The 21,778-nt window shown below is 42.4% G+C and overlaps 1 protein-coding gene across 1 annotated transcript in view; it reads left to right on the top strand.

Moving 5' to 3' along the window:
- Nucleotides 1-21,309, top strand: part of SPTLC3 (serine palmitoyltransferase long chain base subunit 3) — a 133,882-nt gene extending 112,573 nt beyond the window's left edge. Inside the window, exons 10-12 of the mRNA XM_003134257.4 lie at nt 5,013-5,148; nt 11,847-11,979; nt 17,627-21,309. Coding sequence (XP_003134305.1) covers nt 5,013-5,148; nt 11,847-11,979; nt 17,627-17,740 — 383 coding nt within the window. The 3' untranslated portion in view covers nt 17,741-21,309. The remainder of the gene's footprint in view (nt 1-5,012; nt 5,149-11,846; nt 11,980-17,626) is intronic.

Here is a 21,778-nt window from a genome sequence, read left to right on the forward strand (position 1 = left end):
TGTCTTTAATTCTGGTCAGATTGACTAATGTGTGTCTTGGGGTGTTCCTCCTTGGGTTTATTTTATATGGTACTCGTTGTGCTTCCTGGATTTGAGTGAGTGGTTCCTTTCCCATATTAGGGAAATTTTTGGTTATTATGTCTTCAAATATTTTTTCTGTCCTTTTCTCTCTCTCTTCTCCTTCTGGCACCCCTACAATATGGATGTTGCTGCGTTTAAGTTGTCCCAGAGTTCTTTGAAACTCTCCTCATTTGTTTTCAATCTTTTTTCTCTTTTCTGTTCCACATCCGTAATTTCCACTAATCTGTCCTCCACCTCACTTATTCATTCTTCTGCCTCCTGTATTCTGCTGTTAGCTGCTTCTAGTGAATTTTTATTTTAGTTATTGTATTTTGCATCTCTTCTTGTTTAAGTTTGATATCTTGTATCTCTTTGTTCAGTGTTTCCTGTAAATTACCCATCTTTGCCTCCAGTTTATTTCCAATGTCTCCCATCATCTTCAGCATCAACAGTCTAAAGTCTTTTTCCTGGAGGCTGAGAATATCCTGATCACTTAGCTGTTTTTCTGGGTTTTTTTTCTTTCTCCCTCATCTGAGTTATAGTTCTCTGTCTTTTCATTTTTATAGGTTTTTGGTGTGGTGACCTTTTTACAGATAATAGAACTATAGCCTCTCTTACTTATGGTGTCTGCCCCCCTCATGGCTGAAGTTGGTATGGGGGCTTGCTGTAGGCTTCCTGGTGGGAGGGACTGATGCCTGCCCACTGGTAGGTGGAGCTGATTCCTATCCTTCTGGTGGGTGGGACTTTACCTTTGGATGGAATTAGAGGAGGCTCTGTGCCTGGGGGTCTTTAGGCAGCCTGTTTACTGATGGGTGGGGCTGTGATCCCACCTGGATTGTTGTTTTGCCTGGGGCTTCTCAGTGCTGATGGGTGGGGCCAGATTTTCCCAAAATGGCTACCTCCAGGGAAAGGCATGCTGCTCAATATTCCTGAGAGCTTTTTCTTCCAATGTCCTTCCTCCACAACAAGCCACATTCACCCATTTTTCTCAGGATGTCCTCCAAGAACTGCAGTCAGGTTTGACCCAGATTCCTATGGAGACTTTGCTTTGCCCTGGGACCCAGTGCACATGAAAGTCTGTGTGCACCTTTTAAGAATGGGGTCTCCATTTCTCCCAGTCCCATGGAGCTCCTGAGCACAAACCCACTGGCCTTCAATGCCAGATGCTCTGGGGCTCTTTCTCCCAGTGCCAGATCCCCACACATGGGAGTTTGATGTAGGGCTCAGAACTCTCAGTCCTGTAGGTGAGTCTCTGTAAACCAGTTACTTTCTGGTCTGTGGGGCTTCCCACCCGGGAGGTATGGGTTTGCCTATATCACGTAATCACACCACCTACCTCTTGATGTGGCCTCCTCTTTGTCTTCTGGAGTAGGGTATCTTTTTGAAAGTTTCTGGTCTGTTTGGTTTAAGATTGCTCAGCATGTAGTTGTAAATTTTGCTGTTTTTAGGAGAGAAGTTGAGCTCCAGTCCCTCTATTCCTCCATCTTAATCCCATCTACCTGTCTCCCTTTTAAGCTCATCCTCCTCTTACTAACCATTCAATGTTGGATTCTCCAATCCTTGTACTCCTGGTTTTTTTAGACAATCTATTCATTGTTCCTTCTTACTTTGCTCCACCCTCAACCATATCTCACTGGTTCTCAACCTCTCTGGGTTTCTACAAACCATTACACCTGTTCCCCATGCCAAGAATTCTCCCCTCTCATTCTTTATCTGTTGACATATGTCCATCCTTCAGATATCAGCTCAATCATCACTATGGACTCTCCTAATACCACTTAGCATTCTTTACCCATCAGAATTGTAATTTTACATTCATTTGTGTAATTATTTGATTAATGTCTGCCTCCCCCATGGACTATAATCTCGTCCCTGTTTCTTCTCCTTCTATTGCTACTGAATGACCTTGCACTGCCTGCCTCTCTTATTCCTGGGCTACCATAGCTTCTATTGACAAATGGCTTCATCTGTCTCACAGATATGGATAATAAGCTTTTCTCTCAATGCCCCTCAATTTCTAGTTGTCTGCCACTTTCTGGTTCTCTCCAAATTTTTTCCCTTCACACTCTACCAGTAAGACAGCCTTCTTGGTTTAATTCATATTTATTATCTCTTTGCCAAACTTCTTATGATAGACCAACTCATGGCTCCCTGGCCAATATCACATGAACTTCTCTTAGGTCAAGTGTGTCCTCCATGCATGGATTGTGGCTAGCTTGGTTGAGAGAGCAGCTTTCTTGAGAAAGTACAATAAAACCAGATACCTTCTCCATCACAATATGATTGCTAAGAACTTATAGGGTTGGGGAGGTATCTTGCTGGATAGGTAGGATTAAGTGGAAAAGAAACAGGGAGAGTTTAAGCATTCAACCTCCTCCTTGGTTGGTGTTGCCCTCAACCAAATCTCTATTCCTTGGCATGTGCTGTTAACAATTTAAGATGTTGCAGAAGTCAAGTGCATTTAGATCCGATGAACAAAGTAAAACTCTCAAAGGAAGAGCTAAAGTATTTGGGGATTGATGGAACCTAGGAAAAAATGTCATATGATTAGATTAAAAATACCTGGTAAGGGTAAGGGCTGCCTAATACTTGTTCATCCTTAATACTTGGGGGCAGCCCTTCAGGGCCCCACACCTGAAGTAAGGGGTTCACTAGTCTTCTCTCTGGCCGGCCCTAGACTCTAGTCCTTGATGCTGCACACTATGCTCTTACAAAGTGAGGTTGTCAAAATCTTGTCCAGCCCTCAACCACTCAACTGCCTATACTAGAAAAATGTGGTGTAACAATGACTATAACAGCTGTTGGAAGTGAGTTTTACTGAGCTTGAGGAGAAGAGATGGCCACCATCCATTATGTAGGTGGACATCATCAATCACTTCTACTGGACAGAGGACCATAAGGTAGGGGGTTAATGGCACAGATTCCAGAGCCCAACTACCTAGGTTCAAAGTCTGGCCATGCTATGTGACTTGCCTCCTCTTCATGTATAACATGAAATTACAGCATCTACCTCAACCTAGTTGTTGTGAGGACTAATAAACCATTGAATGTCAAGTGCTTGTAACAAAGTTGACATTATATATTTGTGAGCTACAATTATTACTCTTGATATTATTCTTCTCCTTAGAGGTCACCTCATACATTTATTGCCCACCTGGATTAGTGGCCAGGATACATTTGGTTGTAAGTAGTATAAATTCAGCTCAAAGTAGCTTAAGAAAGAAGCAAGTATCCATGAGGATGCAGGTTCAGTCCCTGGTTTTTCTCAGTGGGTCAGGGATCCGGCATTGCCACAAATGGTGTTACAGGTTGCAGATGTGGCTCAGATCCTTCACTGCTGTGGCTGTGGAGTAGGCTGGCAGCTGCAGCTGCAGCTGCAGCTCCAGTTTGACCCCTAGCTTGGGAACTTCCACATGCCATGGGTGCAGCCCTAAAAAGCAAAAAAAAAAAAAAAAAAAAAAAAAAAAAAGATTCTGCTGTCTTGTGCCTTGGCTTTCTTTTCTTCTGAGGAAACATCATTCTCAAGTGGGTTTCCTCTCTAAGGTGGCAATGATGCAGCTTTAAGATGACCTCGTTTTTACATTTCTTCCTTCCTCAGTATATCTGAATGACAGGTTGTGTTCCATCATTGAGCTAATTATCAGGGGCATGAAGTATTACAACAGGCCAGACCCTGGTCACATATTACCCCTATAGCAAAGAGGAAAGATAGACCAACTCTACCTGAACATCATGGTCCCCTGGAGGAAGGATGCTGAACAGGAGATACACACTGCTCCACTCTTGTCAAGGCAGTTCTTCAATAAGAAACTAGAATACCATGATTGACATAGCTACTGAAATTTTTATCCATTTTCCATTCTAAATAGTTACAAATACCCAGGGGTGATGTTCAAAATATTGAATAACTGGTAGAGTAAGAGATGATCAGTTTGAATGGATGCCTGATCAATCAGAATGGAGGTCAACTGTATCAGCAAAATTCCTGCTGAATAGCAATTTGCATCAAATGCAAACACTGGACTGATTTCTAGAGAACTTAAATATCCAATCCTATTCCATCCTCCTTATTGAGCACTCTAGCTTTGGCTAGTTTACTCATTACCTTATTAGAGGCAGAACTGAATAGACAGAGGTCTCCAGAACTCTTTCTGGTCTTCAGTTCCTTTTGGTCATCTCATAATGTGTGTGACTTCCACACTGGGACCCACCCTTGGGACAAAAGCCAAGCTTTTGAGCTAAAGCATCAATAACCTCTAAATGGAAACATGTATCTTGCTGTACCTTCTGCTGGGGGCCAACACTGTCATTTTTATGCCTGGGGAAAGCAGAGGTCCCCCTCTTCCCCTCCCGCTATTACTCTATATGCCAGATACCTCACAAAACAACCCTGGTCTCTGCTGGATCTATTTTGTCCAGGGATGTGCTACCCTTTTAAACTCAGATTGGTTGGCATGTTCTTTGAAAAGAGACCTAGATGAGGGGCAACTTAATGGGCCATTTCAACTTGGCTAAAAAGCCTCAACCAACCACTGGTATGGGATGGAGAGAGAGAGAGAGAGATGTCATACTCCCTTCTGATCTAACAGGTTTATAGTACTTAGTGCAGAACCCACATACAGTAGGCATCTAGTAAATGATAGTTTATCTCCTTTCTTCTTGCTGGACACCCTTCCTACTCCCCTCCCACTCTGCAGCCTGGCCTGGCTTCAGCTGCAAGCAGAACCTAGCAACACCATCCCCTCTGGACCCTGCTTTTCAGGCTTAGGGCAAGTCCCAGCATCAGTGCCCACACTGCTCACCAGAAGATATGTCCCACCCTACTCTGACCCTCTTCCAGCCATTAATATGCAAGCCTGCATAAAGATTTAGGAACACTTGCCAAGACAGTCTGACTTTTGCTTCCCTTTTCCAGGTGGGAATTGATGGGTTTCATGCCTGTCTCCTTTCAGGGTTGCAGAGAGTACAACAACTTGCAAAAAACACAAGATACTTCAGACAGAGACTGAGCCAACTGGGATTCATCATCTATGGCAATGAGGCATCTCCTGTTGTCCCCCTGCTCCTTTACATGCCTGCTAAAGTGGCGTGAGTATCCAGCAGTCTCTCAGAAGAACACCTCAGGCCCAAGGTCATTTGACAGAGTTGGGAGTTCTGACACCAGGCGGCTCCTTCAGCACAGGTGCTACTTATGCACTTTGAGCGTGGTGCTGAGCTCAGAATTCACTTGTCCAGCTTCTCAGAAGCCACCTCCAGTCCATCAGCAAGGCTTTTTCACAGGTCTTATGGGTAGAGAGCACCCTGACTTCCAAGTTCTGTGAATTAGGGGGAGTCACTTACCACCCCACCCCCACCCCTACCAAGGTCTCATCTGTAAATTAAGGATGATCCTATATCACTTCCTGCCCCAAGATCTGTCTCAAGGAGAACTCCAAAAGGCCATCTCTCCCAACATTCAAATCAACACTATCAGGCTCTGTGCTTTCTTCTACTTTGTCCCATTGAACTCTCATGGCCATCCTCAAAAAAAGGCAGCTTGAAGTATCTGTCCCCTAGACAGATACTTCTAATTAAAGATTATGGGAGTTCCCATAGTGGCACAGTGGAAATGAATCCAACTAGGAACCATGAGGTTGTGGGTTCAATCCCTGGCCTTGCTCAATGGGCTTAGGGTCTGGTGTTGCCATGAGCTGTGGTGTAGTCGGCAGACGTGGCTTGGATCCTGTGTTGCTGTGGCGGTGGTGTATGCTGGCAGCTTAGCTCTGATTCCACCCCTAGCCTGGGAATCTCCATATACTGCAGGTGCAGCCCTAAAAAGCAAAAAAAAAAAAAAAAAAGATTATGGCAGGAGGAGGAACTGCATCTTGCTTGGATTAAAAGATAGAGACCACCTATTTCTCTTTTCCTTTTTTTTTTTTTTCTTTTAAGGCCACACCTATAGCATATGAAAGTTCCTGGGCTAAGGGTTGAATTGGAGCTACATCTGCAACCTACACCACAGCTTGCAGCAATGCTGGATCCTTAACCCACTGAGCAAAGCCCAGGATCAAACCAGCATTCTCATAGATACTGGTCAGGTTTTTAACCCACTAAGCCACAATGGGGACTCTGAGACCACCTAGTCCTTGTTATTGAGGTCAAGGAGACCTCCAGAACTACACAGTGGCAGAAAGACTCCTCAGGGGACAGGGAAGGGATGGGCACTAGACTGTTATTCATCCTGCCAACTTCCCAGAGACCCTAGTGCTAGAACCCATCTTGGCTAAAAGATGCGCATGCAGGGGAGGGCCCTGAGTCAGAGATGTGGGCTCAAGGCCAGACAAAGCAAGATGATTGGCCAGAGGAAGTCTGGAAGGACTGCCCCATACAAGTGATTTAAATCCCCTCCAAAGCATGTGTCGCTCTCTTCCTCTCTTGCTCTTTTTCTTTCTGTCTCTGTCTCTTTCGCTCTCTACTGCCCCCAACCAGAGCCTGCCTATGCTTTCTTCACACCTATCTTCCCTCTCGCCTCTCTTAATAAACACTTTGTTTGCAACACACACACACACACACACACACAAACACACACACACACAGAGCAGATTTAAGTGTGGAGAAACTGAGGCTGAGAATAGTTAAATAGTTTTCCAAAGTCATGCAGTTCAAACAGTAGAAAAACCAGGAGGCAAACCCAAACCTAGGCTTCACTCCAAAGCTCTTGCTCTTAGCACCAAATTCTAAGGCCTCTCCCGCAGGCCAGTTTGGGGTTGTTTTCCACTGATTGCAGCTCTGAAATTGAGCATTAGTAACAACTGGAGAAAGAGAAAAAAATAATGACTTTTTCACAGTATGGCATAGATGATGTACACGTAAGCCATTCTCCAGTCCACTGGAGACTCATTAATAACTCATCTGTTATTAAGAGGAAGTTAATTAAAATCCTTTCTAAAGCTCAGATGTGCATGTCTGACCAAGCACATGGTAGAAAGTAATTTTCAGCATATGTTTATCAGATTCTAGATGCCTTTTAACACAACCCAATTGTTGGAACTTTCTGTTCGATTCTTTTGGTCTAAATAGACTGGCAGAGGATTAGTTCTGGGGCTATTAGTTGAAAGCTCATGATGGGTGGAAACGTCACATGTCCCCCAAAGATTGATTCTTTGGAGTACACTCTTCTGTCATTTCAACACAGCAAAATAACAAGCAGTTAAAATACACACATGAGTTGCCTTGTGCAATACAATCTCTCACCCCTCAGCTTTTTGTTCATGGTTCTGGGTCAAGTGGCTGAAAAGATAGTGTGCTTCAGAAATGCCATGGGATACTCTTCTGTGCTAATTACAGGGAGAGGTGACAATGGTGATTCCAAGTGAAAGATGACCTGAAACTCCTTATGATCTGATCTTGGATAACTTAAAAGAACACCCATGTTTAGTCAGAGTGGTTGGGGAAATGGTGTGTTCTGACACCACACTTATCCCATGCCTATCTAATATTTTATGATTAGCCCAAATGAAGACACTAGAAGTAAACCTGTGTCATTTTTTATTAGAGTGTCAAGTGTACTGCATGGAGGGATGGTAGCAAGGAAGTGTACTGGATAGTTCCTACTTGGAGGATGGAAGCTGGGATGAGACTCTTATTTTATTTATATATTTATTTTGTCTTTTTTTTTTCTAGGGCCACACCCATGGCTATGGAGATTCCCAGGCTAGGGGTCGAATCAGAGCTATAGCTGGTAGCCTACACCAGAGCCTCAGCAACGAGGTATCTGAGCCGCATCTGTGACCTACACCACACCTCACGGCAACGCCAGATCCTTAACCCACTGAGTGAGGCCAGGGATCGAATCCACAACCTCATGGTTCCTAGTTAGATTCGTTAACCACTAAGCCACGACGGGAACTCCGGAATGAGAATCGTAATAGGCTGGGAAAATGAGTCCATCCAATGAGAAAAGTCCATGAAGAATGAAAACAAATGCATTTCAATGCAAGAATTCAGCCGCATGATAACAGAACAAGAAAGAGAGTTCCCCTCCTCCTTTATATGCCAGGAGTCCGGACTAGACAAAGCCAGTGTGAAAAATGAAAATAAACCTGAGAGGGAATTTCCTGGAAAAGATATGCTCTAGGGTATATTGAGATGTTTGGAATGAAAAAGAATTTTGACCCCATGTCATCTTAGCTAGAGGATCTAGGACAAGTCAGACAACCTTCTAAAGCCCTATTTGTTTCATATTGAAAATGGGATAGACTAGGAGCTCTTTCATAAGATCATTTGAAGACGAGGTCTATCAGCATTTAGCATGTTGCCTCTTGGAGGGGAGCTACTCAATATTGGCTCTTTATTATTAATAGTATTAATAATGTATATAAAGCACTTACTGTAGTTCTTAGTATACTGTAAGCACTCAGTGATAGCCATTATTATTACTGCTACTACTACTGCCACTGCAAAGATGATTATTATTAGTTTCAACTGTGTGTAAGATTGAGTCATCATGGTTGTAAGGCTTTTCAAAATAATTATTGCAATCTTTAGAACTTCCAGGAAAGTGACAGGAAAAGATTCTGTTGTGTTCTGCATCAGTTATGCTATGTTGCACCCTGGATGATGTGTCAAACTACGAGTGCCTTCCAGTGTAAGATAGTTTCAAGGAGAAGCCAATATTGCTGACTGTTAATTCAATGCTAAGGGAGGCTTTTTTTTTTTTCTTCTTAGGGCCACACCTGCAGCATATGGAAGTTCCCCGGGGTCGAATTGGAGCTGTAGCTGCTGGCCTACTGCACAGCCATAGCAATGCAGGATCTGAGCCCCATCTGCGACCCATGCTGCAGCTGGAGGCAATGCCAGATCCACTGAGTGAGGCCAGGGATCAAACCTGCATCCTCATGGATGCTAGTCAGGTTCTTAACCCGCTGAGCTACAAGGGGAACTCCCCAAGGAAGGCTCTTAATCCCAGTGATCACCCATGGAAGGTAGGGTGCTCAGCCCTGGTTTACAGATGAAGACCCTGAGACACACTAAAGTCAAACTACTTTCTCAGGATCACTCATGTTGTAGGTACTAGAGCCCAGAATTCGACTCCTAAACCAAAGCTCTTTTTTCAGTGCTCAACACAGCCTCTTAAGTTTTTGTCCACAGGGGAAAAATACACATCTCATTAAAGCAATGCAGAGTATAATTTAACTCTCCTCAATGTCATCATTGGTGAATCAAAAGGCATTAATCACTATAAAAAGAAAAATATCATTATTTGGGTTGTCTAAGGAAACTTAGAACAGGTTAGTTACAAAAGGTCATATTATCTATTGTTGGCAGGAGTTGCTGGCTGGAGCTTGCCTCCTGCCTGCTCTTGTTTCCATCTCTGCTATTTCTTTAATGGAAAGTTTACACGCAGAGAGGCTTTTGAAACAGATTTAATTGTCTAAGCCAGTGGATGAGCACTGTTTTCATTTGCTCATTTAAAAAATCTTTGATTTTATTAAAGAACTGTGATTTCTCTGCATTGCCACCTACCACAGATTGAAAATATTATCTCTAGCCAGGGATCCTTCTGAACAAAGTCCTGTTGCAACTGTACCACCATGGAATCTTCTATGGAGTTTTGTATAATGTGGTTTCACCCAGAAGACATTTACTTAAATTATCAAGAGTGTATTGTATTTACCATTTGGTACAAGGTTTACATTTTCCATCCACAGGCCTCATCATACCCTTGGGGGATGGTGGTGCTCAGAAGGCAGTGATGCTACATGCAAGGCAGTGCTAATGTTTTATTATTTATTATTATTATTCACAAGGTTTCATTCCAGCCTATGCTGGCTCTAATTTGCTTTGGGGAGTACAAACCCAGAGGTTCATTATATAGAATGTTGGGGGCACTCACAGACATTAACTAAAGGAGGGTAGGTTTAGTTGTGTAAGTTTTAAACTCAGAAGTGCTCCGGGGAGGCCTCAGATCAGCCTAATGAATCAACAGTCATATCTTTCACTCTACATTCTTTGGCAAAACTCACTTCCTCTGGTACAAAGAGAAAAGTGCAGACAGCGAAAATGGCCTTTTGGGAGTCCTGAAAACTGGCCCGAGATCATGGGTCAGGTGGTTTGTCTTCCAGCAATAGAAGCACTCAACTTGTTTCTCAAACAATTACCAACTCTTATCCTGTGTAGTTCCGTGGGCAGCCTTCCATAGGGTGATCAAGAAAGAGAAAGAATGGCCTGTTTTCAAGCTCCCTTGGTTAGAAAGCTCCCTCTCCTCGTAACCTTCCCGGTGCAAATCAAAGGCTGAATCTTGCCTTGCCCGAGCCAGGGGGCCAGGGAGGGATGTGTTCGGTAGTCCTTGCAATCTCCATCCCTTCCTTTGATGACCTGCATTCTGCAACCAAAAGGCAGACAGCTGAACGGGAGGGAAGAGAAAAGACCAGTGGCCTTCCTCTCCACATCCGCGGCAAGGATTCTTCCTGAGTTGTGACTGGCAGGTTTCTGTGGTGCTGTCAGCTCCCAGCCTAAACTAAGACACCAGCCACCTCTTAATGCTAAGAACAGATCTGAGATGTTTACCTCTCTGGCAGGCAGAGCCTCCCACTGATTAAGGATTCCTGCAGAGAGTGACAGAGCACAAAGGGGGGGGAGACTCATTTGGGGGTGCAGGCCTGTGTCTGACTTTGGACCTTAGCACAAGACTTTTACAGACTTTGAAAGCATGATATGCTAGAATTGTTACTGAGATGAGCTCTGGGATAAAAAGAGGCTAGAAGCTGTTAAGGGGAAGAAATCATAGCTTTAAAGAGTTTTACTTTGTATCAAAGAGCTTTGTAGTTCTATGACCTATATCCTATTGGCTGAATCTATCCACCACCTCTGTGTGTGCATATTTCTTTCCCTGACTCCCCCATTTCCCCCATAATCCAGCCAATGAATTTATTATCCCCAAACATACACACACAAAAATTGAGAAGACTTTTGCTATTTCCTATCTTTGGTTTGATGGAAAATTAGACCTTTATCTCTGGAGTGAGAACATGGCTTGGGGTTGGCTCCAGCAGACCCTCTGATGCTGGTCCTAAAATTATAGTCATGAAGTACAGCCTTCTTAAAATTTCCACACTATGTTATTGGCATTAAGTTTTTAAAGAAGGAGTTCCTGTTGTGGCTCTGTGGAAACCAATCTGACTAGCATCCATGATGATGCAGGTTCAATCCCTGGCCTTGCTCAGTGGGTTAAGGATCCATTCAGTGTTGCCATGAGCTGTGGTGTAGGTTGCAGACAAGGCTCAGATTTGGCATTGCTGTGGCTGTGTTGTGGGTCAGTGGCTACATCTGCAATTCAATCCCTAGCCTGGGAACCTCCATATGCCATGAGTGCAGCCCTAAAAAGACCTCCCAAAAAGTTTTTAAAGCATATAAAAGTTTGCATCTAATAGATTTCTTTCTTTATGTAATTGCATTGTGTTATGGCTTTTTTATTCCTTAGAAAGCCTGCAGACAAAAGATGTAACATGTGTACACACTTGTTTAAACCAGGGTCACGTGTATCAGCATTTTTTGCTCAGTGTCAAAGACTGTACGTGCAATTGTCTAATAAGTGTGCCAGGCCCCACAATATACTCAGTTGTGGGTGCCATCAAGGGACTGGTGGCCACATTTCCTTGTGGCCACAACTCCTTGACAGGAGTTCCATTATTTCAATCATCTCCTACTTGCTATTTTTTAAAAAAGTAAAACTAGCTATATTCCTTTTTTTCCCCTGTGTAATTTTGTCATCTCTCAGTTAACCTCCTTTTTCACCTTCCCCTTAGGGCTTTTGCAAGGCATCTATTGAACAGATATAAAATCGGTGTGGTGGTCGTTGGATTTCCAGCCACTCCCCTCGCGGAAGCCCGGGCTCGGTTTTGCATTTCAGCGACACATACACGGGAGATGTTAGACAAGGTGAGTATCACAGAAGCAGCAGGACTGGGTCCTCGGTTTCTGAGCATGTTTTTTGTTTTTTTGTTTGTTTTTTGTTTTATTTTATTTTATTTTATTTTTATGGCCATACCCACAACATATGGAAATTCTCAGGCTAAGGGTTGAATGGGAGCTGCAATTGCCGGCCTACGACACAGCCACAACAACACCAGATCCAAGCCATGTCTTCGACCTATACCACAGCTGGCGGCAACACCAGATCCTTAACCCACTGAGTGAGGCCAAGGATCGAACCTTGCATTCTTATGGATACTATGTCGGGTTCTTAACTGGCTGAGCCACATTGGAAACTCCTGAGCACATTGTTTTATTGAGCTCACTTGAGCTTTCCTGAGTTTCTCTTGGATGGCTTAAGAAAACAACACTAGGGAGTTCCCGTCGTGGCGCAGTGGTTAACGAATCCGACTAGGAACCATGAGGTTGCGGGTTCAATCCCTGGCCTTGCTCAGTGGGTCAAGGTTCCGGCGTTGCTGTGAGCTGTGGTGTAGGTCGAAGACACGGCTCGGATCCTGCATTGCTGTGGCTCTGGCATAGGCTGGCAGCTACAGCTCCGATTCGACCCCTCGCCCGGGAACCTCCATATGCCGCAGGAGCGGCCCCAGAAATGGCAAAAAGACAAAAAAAAAAAACAAAAAAAAAAACAACAAAAAAAAAAAAACAACTAATGACACTCAACTATTTCAGAAAAAAACAAAGAAATCCTAACAATGCCCAACAATGAATCAACTCACCAGACAGAAGAGAAAATCAGCTCAGTGGCTTGATTCAAGTCCATGTTTCCCTTTCATAGCAAAGGCTGAGGGACGAGCCAGACATCCTGCTCTTTCCTTGTTCTTAAATGGAGATGCTGATCTTAGGTGTCATTGCAGCATGAACTGCATGCATCCTGACATTACTCATAGTCACCACATCCATAAAGCATCCAAAAAGCAACCTGTTGGAAAACCAACAACAGAGGGACGTCTATCATCTAAGCTAGTCCTACATGAGGTGTAAATGATTCTAAAACCACATTGTATTGCCCTTTGATTTCAGTCTCTATGGGCATGAGTAATTCCAGAGAACAAAGCCAGGTCAGTCAGTTCAGGGTTGATGAAACTATCTTGAAAGATTAATGCAGTTGAGGAAACACCATTGGCTGTCTGCTATATGCAAAACCCTGGGGCAAAAAGTCTAAGAGGACTTACTATAAATTAATACCTCCTAATAATACCAGTCAGAATAAATTCATCTCGGAAAAGACATACAGACAGTTGCAAGAGCATGAAGATGGAATAAGTTATTACATAAATGAAGCTATTTGAACAAAACAAGAAATGACAAGGTCAAAGGCAATGGAAACATAAGACATGGATCTAGGAACAGATGCTATAAATGCATGGAGCTGCCAAGACTTGGCAAATATTTGGGTGCAGGGCACACATGGGACAAAGCAATCAAGGGTAATTCAAGGTCTCTAGCCCTCCAGAGAATGGAAGAAGGGCAACACTAAGCATGTCTCTGAGATAAGGTCTACGGCAAGGAATAGCAAATCATCAACAGGATTAGGGAATGAAATGAGCTCAGTTCTAGACATGTTGGGATTATATGTCAGTGGGCCAGCGGTAGAAAAGAAAATCAGATTCTAGAGTTTAGGGCAGTATGAAAGGCTGGAGCTGCTGTAATTTGAGGACCTAGCGGGATCATTAAAGTCAATGATAGAAGATATAATTGTCCAACTATAGTGAATGGGTCAAAGGCAGATTCCAGTAGAGTGCCTACATCCCAGGGTGGACATAGGAATCAGACAAGGAACTAGACTTAGATGGAGTGAGAACAATTGAAAAAGCCATGAACTAAGATAGTGCTAAACACAGTAAAAAGGAAAAAGCTCCAAGGAAGGGGAAGATCAAATGTCCCCACAAAACAGTAGAAGGTTTAAATGGGGTGAGAGAAGAGAAGAAACTATTGGATGAGCATTGGTAGGAGCTTGATGTTCCTCAGAGCAGACAGTTTTAGGAGAATGCAAGGAACAGAAATAAGAATACAAAGAATTTTAAAAATGAAAAGGATACTTTGAGCTTTAATTATACATGCGCACATGCACACACACACACACACCCTCCATATCTTTCTGCTCTGCCATTATATTAAGACTTAAACCAATGTGTAGTACATAGTAGGTACACCGTAATAGTTTATCAGATGACCTGTTAACAACTGAGCTAACTCTAGGTTTTGAGATGATGGGAGAACTTTGCTGGTTTTGTTCTTTATACTTTTCCGTATGGCCCAGGTTCTGTAAAATGAGTATATATATTTTAGCGCATTAATTTTAACAAGTTGTTTCTCTTAAATGTAATGCTTCAGGGGTAAGACATGGTAAACGAGTCTTTCAAGATGTTTGTAAAGGCAAGAAAAATAGGTTTAGAAGAAGCCCTTGAAAGTGGGGAAGACTTGGAATTCCCGTCATGGTCCCTGCTTCCTCACAGTCATCTTGTGCACAAGTCCCAATGTAATAAGCAGCCCTTCTCCACTCCCTGTGATGAAGATGGTTCTTTTGGAGTATATATTCCCATGCTGAAGCAAGCTGAACAAACCTAACTTTGAGTATTGGTGTGTTCCAGGTGGTTTATCAGAGGGACTCAACATAAATCCATTTAAGACTATATACACATTACCCATATTATGTACATTTCATAACAGACTCACAAAGAATAAGTTAAAAAGGTTGAGATATCACTTCACAACTATCCGAATGACTATTATTGAAAAAAAGCGCAGATAACAAATGCTGATGAGGATGTGTAAAAGATAGAATCCTTGTACACTGTTGGTGGGAATGTAAATTGGTGCAACCACTGTGGAAAACAGTATGGTGGGTTCTCAAAAACTAAAAATAGAACTACTTTTATGATCTAGCAATTCCACTCCTGGGAATATATTTAAAAAAAAAACACTAATTTGAAAAGACACATGCACCCAATGTTCATAGCATTATTATCTTTATTATTATTTGGTCTCTTTAGGCCCACACCCGAGGCATATAGAGGTTCCCAGGCTAGGGGTCAAATCAGAGCTGTAGATGCTGGCCTACAACACAGCCACAGCAACGCCAGATCCATGCCGTGTCTGCGACCTACACCACAGCTCATGGCAACGCTGGATCCTTAACCCACTGAGTAAGGCCAGGGATCAAACCTACATCCTCATGGATACTAGTCAGATTCGTTTCCGCTGAGCCATGACGGGAAGTCCAAGAGCATTATTTATAATGGCCAAGATATGGAAGCAACCTGAGTGTCTATCAACAGATGAATGGATAAAGAAGATGTTTTATACACACACACACACACACACACACACACACACACAAAGTATATGAGATATTTACATACAATGGCATGTTAGCCATAAAAAAGAACATTTTGTCATTTGCAGCAACATGGATGGACTTGAAGGACATTGTGCTAACTGAATGAAGTCAGTCAGAGAAAGACAAATACTATGATATCACTTATATGTGGAATCTATAAAATATAACAAACTAGTGAATATTTAAAAAAAAAAAGAAGAAGAAGAAGAAGAAGCAGACACAGACGTAGAGAACAAACTACTGGTTACCAGTGCGGAGAGGGAGACAGACAATTCAAGGGTGGGAGAGTGGGAGGCACAAACTATTGGGTGGAAAATAGGCTCAAGGATGTACCATGCAAACAGAGAATATAGCCAATATTCTATAATAAAAATATTTTTTTAGAAATGTTGAGATAAAAATGAATTGAAATCCTGTGTTTTCTGCTCACTCCGTCCATGAATTGTCTCTCATCACCCCCAGGGTGTGTTTTGTTAACTTTCTTTTCTTTTACTTTTTTTTGGCTTTTGTCTTTTTAGGGCTGCACCCTCAGCATATGGAGGTTCACAGGCTAGGGGTCCAATCAGAGCTGTTGCTGCCGGCCTACGCCACAGCCACAGCAATGCCAGATCTGAGCCGCCTCTGCCACCTACACCACAACTCATGGCAACACTGGATCCTTAACCCACTGAGCAAGGCCAGGGATCGAACCTGCAACCTCATGGTTCCTAGTCAGATTCATTTCCACTGGGCCACAACAGGAACTCAGGGTCCTTCACTTTCAAAACCATACTTGCTACATCCCCCACCTTCAACAAAAGCAATAGAAACTATCCCAGATCGATGTCATTTAAAATGTAATTTCTAGGAAGTTCCCCAGTGGCACAACGGGTTAAGGATCCAGCATTGCTGTAGCTATGGTGCAGGTTGAAACTTTGGCCCAGGTTTGATCCCTGGACAGGGAACTTCCACATATCATGGGCGTGGCCAAAAATAAATAAATAATTAAAATGTTAACTTTCGTTACTTTTTCTTCTTGCTTATATTTGGTATAAAAGCGAAGAAAATACTTTGAAGTAAAAAGAAAATTTCAAACGCCCGTAATCCTACCACCCAGAAATAAACTATACTTAACAGGTTAGCAGAGATCTTAACTGATGTCAGTTTTTTGGGTTTTTTTTTTTTTTTTTTTTTTTGGTATCTTCAGGGCTACACCCGCAGCATATGGAGGTCCCCAGGCTAGGGGTCAAATCGGAACTGTAGCTGCCAGCCTACGCCAGAGACACAGCAATGCAGGATCCGAGCCGCGTCTGCTACTACACCACAGCTCACGGCAACACTGGATCTTTAACTCACTGAGTGAGGCCAGGGGTCGAACCTGCAACCTCATGGTTCCTAGTTGGATTCATTTCCAATGCACCAGGACAGTAACTCCTGATGTCAGTTTGAAAGACTTTCCAAAGTGGAAAGTCCATAAGCCCCAAGAGTCATTCATTCTGATGTTAATAGCTCTCCCTTAACCTTTTTCAAAACAGTGAACTCTAATATCATCTTCCTTCTTTGACTGGTTGAGAAAAACAGGCTCAAAAATTTAGAAAGACATGCCCAATACAATGGATTTAGACTAGAGGAGAAAATTATGTTTTGTATATTCTGGATCTCAGTTGTTTCATTTGTAGAATTGGGAATATACATTTACCTGTCTGGATTAAGAGAATTGAAACAGATGTATTCTTGGTCTCTTGTGGTTTTAAATTCTTTTATTCTATGGAGCATAGAGATGAGTACTTAAAAGCTGGGGATGGGAGAGGTGGAGGTGGGGGGAAGCATGGAAGAGACAGGGGTGCTGATCAGCTGCCATGATGTTCCATTTTCTTACTGGCCAGGTTGGTTTGCTGTGTCATGAAGACATAACTCAAATGTAACCTGCAAACTTTTCTTTTTCTTCCACAAGCTTGTACCATTAAACTTTAAAATAAAGCCTTCAAGGGTAAGCAGAGATCAGAGGCTTTTATTCCTCTCTCCACACCCCACAAATAAATTAAACATCCGTAAGGTGAAGTTAGGCTATTAAAGAGTAGGAAATAAAATGCATTAGCTTCTCACATTCCTCTAGGGCTGGTTTATGAACCATAGCTACCTGCTTTTTTATCTTTCTCCTTTTCTTTAAAATTCAATAAGCTGGCCAAAAAAGATGGTGGTTCTCTGTGAGGCTGCAGAGAACATGGTTACTTGGGGGTTTAAAGGGGACTGATGCAGGCCATCTCTTTGCAGGTTTTGGAAGCCCTGGATGAAATAGGTGATCTCCTGCATGTGAAATACTCCCGGCACAGGAAGTCAGCGCGCCCTGAACTCTATGACGAGTCAAGCTTTGAACTTGAGGATTGAGTCTCCTGGTCCTGAAATGGAACCTCCAAACCCTGCCAGAAAGACCTCCCTCTTTGCCTCGGAAGGCAGATAAATGGATTTCTCCTCCTTTCTAAGAACAGTTTTTGTTTCCAAACCAGCTTCATTGGACCAAGGGAGACACAGTCATTGTTGTGTTTTTAGTGTCTCTGCAGAGACAAAACTATGGTTTCGGGAGATTAATGTTCTCCTCTTCCTGCTACAAATGCATGCACTTCTTAGAAAAAGTTTAATGCCAAAGAGCCTGTGTCTTAGCTGCTACTGTGCAGCCTCTTTGGTCCAGACCCTTTCAGGAGTTCCAACCAAATGAGAGGGTTTAGGGTTTTAATTTCGTAGATCTCACAATGTGTTTACTTATTTCCTCTGCAGACAGGGGCAAGGGTGGTAGGCAGGAGCTAAACTCTTTATTACCCAGGAAAACACCAGCTAGAACGCATCAGGGAAATTTCCAGGCAGGAGGGTAAAAAAATGTTGCTTCTACCACTTGCCACATTTGGGCTTTTTCCAAGGACAAGTGTCAAGAACCATGGTTAATGTTTCAAGGGAGAGAGCCGACCTGACCAGCATCAACCAAAGACATCTTTAAAGGAAACTTTCCTTTTCCTCTTGCTGGTCTCCTACAGTTTTATAGCTGCGCTTTTGAGGTTTGGAAAATTCAAGACTTTTGTTTCATCAGGAAGGGGGCAGAAGGCAAGCCAGCCAATTGTAGGCCTAGACTAAAACTGTAAATTATAACAACTTGAACGCCATTGGTGCCGTGTGGAGTGAATGGTTAGTGTGCATACCTTTAACTAATTTAAGGAGTGATTGTCATTTCCTATTGAATTTGGAGTAAATGGTGAAATTCAAACTCCTTGAGCGTTGACTCCCAAGACTACCCTTGAAGAACAGACTGATTCCAAAATGACATTTAAAAGTAAATGTTATTAAACTTTTCAATTTGGACACCCCCCCCCTTCAGATCTATTAACTAGTACTGTCATTTGGCATAAGCACTCCGACTAGGTGCTAAGTAGGCTTATACACTATTGGGCAATTAACTGTAATTTACTTGAGTTCTCTTTGTCTCTGGATGTCTGTCTGCCTATTGGTCTGTCTGTTTCTCTCTTTCTCGCTAAATGTGAACACACACTTCTCTGTAAATTAGCCCTTTGCTAATTGGATCTAGTTAGTATGGAAAAAGCCCGTGGAAAACTTTATCTTTAACAAGCTCCCAGATGGTGCCCAGATTGGGAAACTCTAAAAAGCAGGGGTGACCTTTCAGCAAAGCTTCTGTAATAGTTCGAATGAGTTACAGAACATTCCACTCCATCAAATGACACTATAAACAAATCACTTCAAGAGAGGCTTGACTTTGCATGACACAGATGGACCCAGGCTTTCATGCTGTGCCCTGAGATAGAAACTCTACCCACAGCCTCAGTGTTGGATGGAGCAGTGGGCCCAGATGCTCAGAGCTTATTAAGGGCTAAAGGTAATCAGTGTGCAAAACTTTTTATGGGGAAATTATAACCCCCAGTAGATACATCACTTTAAAAGCGGATCACATGTTAAAGTTCCTCATGAATATTTGCGAGGAGTCCCACAAGCAGAAGAGGAGAGGAGGTGGGTTCTGAAAATGCAGTGGCCCCATCCAGTGACTGCTCTTGATAACTAAATTCCAAAAGGGACTAAATTCCAACTCTTCTCAGTGAACAGGTGCAGGATTCCTTGTGCAAAAGAAAATTTATGTTCTATAAATGTGCAAAGAAATAAAAGACAAATAGGCCTTTTCTCTTGAAAATTGTGCGTTTAAATGACATTGATCTTAGTTAATTGTCCAAAATGCATCTTCGTCAAGATCTCAGAGGCCTAGGTGATTTATTACATTCTCAACTCAACAAAGGATAAAAGACCTGTCTCTGTCAGAGAGCCTGTGTTGAATGTATACACTTATGAGAAGAACTGAAATCCAAGCGAAATATTTCCTGAGGGGCACAGGTTCCGAAGGATTGGTTATATAAGAATATATGTCATATAGAATGAAGTTGGTTAAGAGGGTGCTTGTGAGAATTTTTAATTTTTATAAGAAAAAAAATCTATCGCTAGGTTAGTAAAAACCATGATTTCAATTGAATAGGGATTACCGGACTTCAATAACTATACCAGAGCCAAAAATATCCCTTTGGTTGGTTCTTTTTGGAAAGATGATTTTCTAAATGAACTGTAGTGTTATGCATGCCCAAACCTCCCAATTGCAATGCGAGTGTGTGTGTGCACACATGCATACTTCCCCTTCCTTTACAGAGCAAGCAGGAATATAAAGGTATGGAGATGAGAATCTGCTTGACTGATGGATAGATGGAAGATGTTGTTTCTAAAAATGACCTTCAGGGAAGCAGAAGATAAGGGATCCAGATCTATATTTGTAAGGAGGATATATTTGCATAATGAAATGATGTAGACATCTTCCTAATCTTATGTGGTGCAGGTTCCTGACTGTTTGGCTGTATTTGCTTTTCAGCATGTTTTGGTTTGAGAGAGACCATGGGCTTTAGAACTTTCAAGGAGGCTTTTTTAAATGCAGATCCCTGGGCCCACATCAGACCTCCAGTGAATCAGAATAGCTGCACTGCCAGGAAGCTGCATTTTAATCAGCTTTCCTAGAGGATTCTAATCAGGTCAGAATTTGAGAACCACTATTGGAACTTCTGTTTTGGTAGGTGGGTCAGCTCCAATAACAGGCCAGGAAGTTTGTTCTGATTCTCTGTTGATAGCTAAGGGTATTTATACTACTAAAATAAAATGAATTATTCCAAACTTTTCAATGGGACATTTTGTTCCCATTTTCCAGGTACCTTCTCTTTCTACCAAAATGGATCCAATATTGCAGAATAATCTGCTACTCGTTTAGACAAAATTTTCCCATCTCCAGTTCTTCTGTGTTTCATTTCCTACAAGATGTTCCCTTTCCTTTTTGTGACCTTGTTCCATTGAATGTAGCATCTTGTTTATTTTTTTTCTTCCTACTCCTTCAAACCCCTTAAAAAACTTCAACCTCTGATTATTTATTTATTCCAACAACAGCTCTTGAACAAGGTGAAAGTCTTATTTGTTCTTCAAACATGCAATGCTCCTCTGTATTTTTCTTCAGTGATAAGATATTATAAACAGGTTTACTCTGAATTAAAAGTTCTGATGAAGAAACCTTAGCTCTTTTAAATATATGCTTTGATTTATGGCAATAATAACAATTGTAATTTGAATTTGTCTGATGATCTCTTGGCAATTTTTCCTAGTCTCGGTAAGAACAACGTATCTGAAAGACTGTTTTCTCAGAATGCAACTGTGTAATGTTTAGAAAACTAAGAGGAGTCTGTATTTTAAATGTTTGTAGGCAGTTATTGTGGGACCTTGTGTTATGGTGTTTTGGTGTGTTCTGTGTGTGTGTGTGTGTGTGTGTGTGTGTGTGTGTTTCACTGAAACATTTGAGTTGACTGATTTCATTTCATTCTGCCTGTAATACGTTAGTTTCTTTAATAAACAAATCACTAAAATTGGCAGTATAAAAATAACTGATAATTTTTGTGTTTAGTTTGGGTTGCCCTAAAAAAAGACTGAGGTAGAGATTTGCTTTTAAGAATTTCATTGAGGAGTCCCTGCTATAGCACAATGGGACTGGGGGCATCTTGAGAGCACTGGGATGCAGGTTTGATCTCCAGCCCTAGCACAGTGGGTTAAGGATCTGGCCTTACAGCAGCTGCAGTTTAGTTTGCAACTGTGGCTCATATCTGATCCCTGCCTTGGGAACTCTGAATGCCAAGGGGCAGCCAAAAAAGTAAAAAAATAAGAAGAAGGAGGAGAGGGAGGGGGAGGGAAGGCACAGGAGGAGCGGGAGGGTTGGCACAGGAGGGGGAGGAGGAGGAGAAGAAGAAGAGGAAGAAGAAGAAGAAGGAGAGCAGCAGCAGCAGCAGCAGAAGCAGAATTTCACTGAGGAAAATTGGCCAGGGGTGGCTAGCCCTGGCTTGCACCATGTCAGAA

This window comes from Sus scrofa, chromosome 17 (genome assembly GCF_000003025.6).
Source record: "Sus scrofa isolate TJ Tabasco breed Duroc chromosome 17, Sscrofa11.1, whole genome shotgun sequence".
Lineage (NCBI taxonomy): Eukaryota > Metazoa > Chordata > Mammalia > Artiodactyla > Suidae > Sus > Sus scrofa.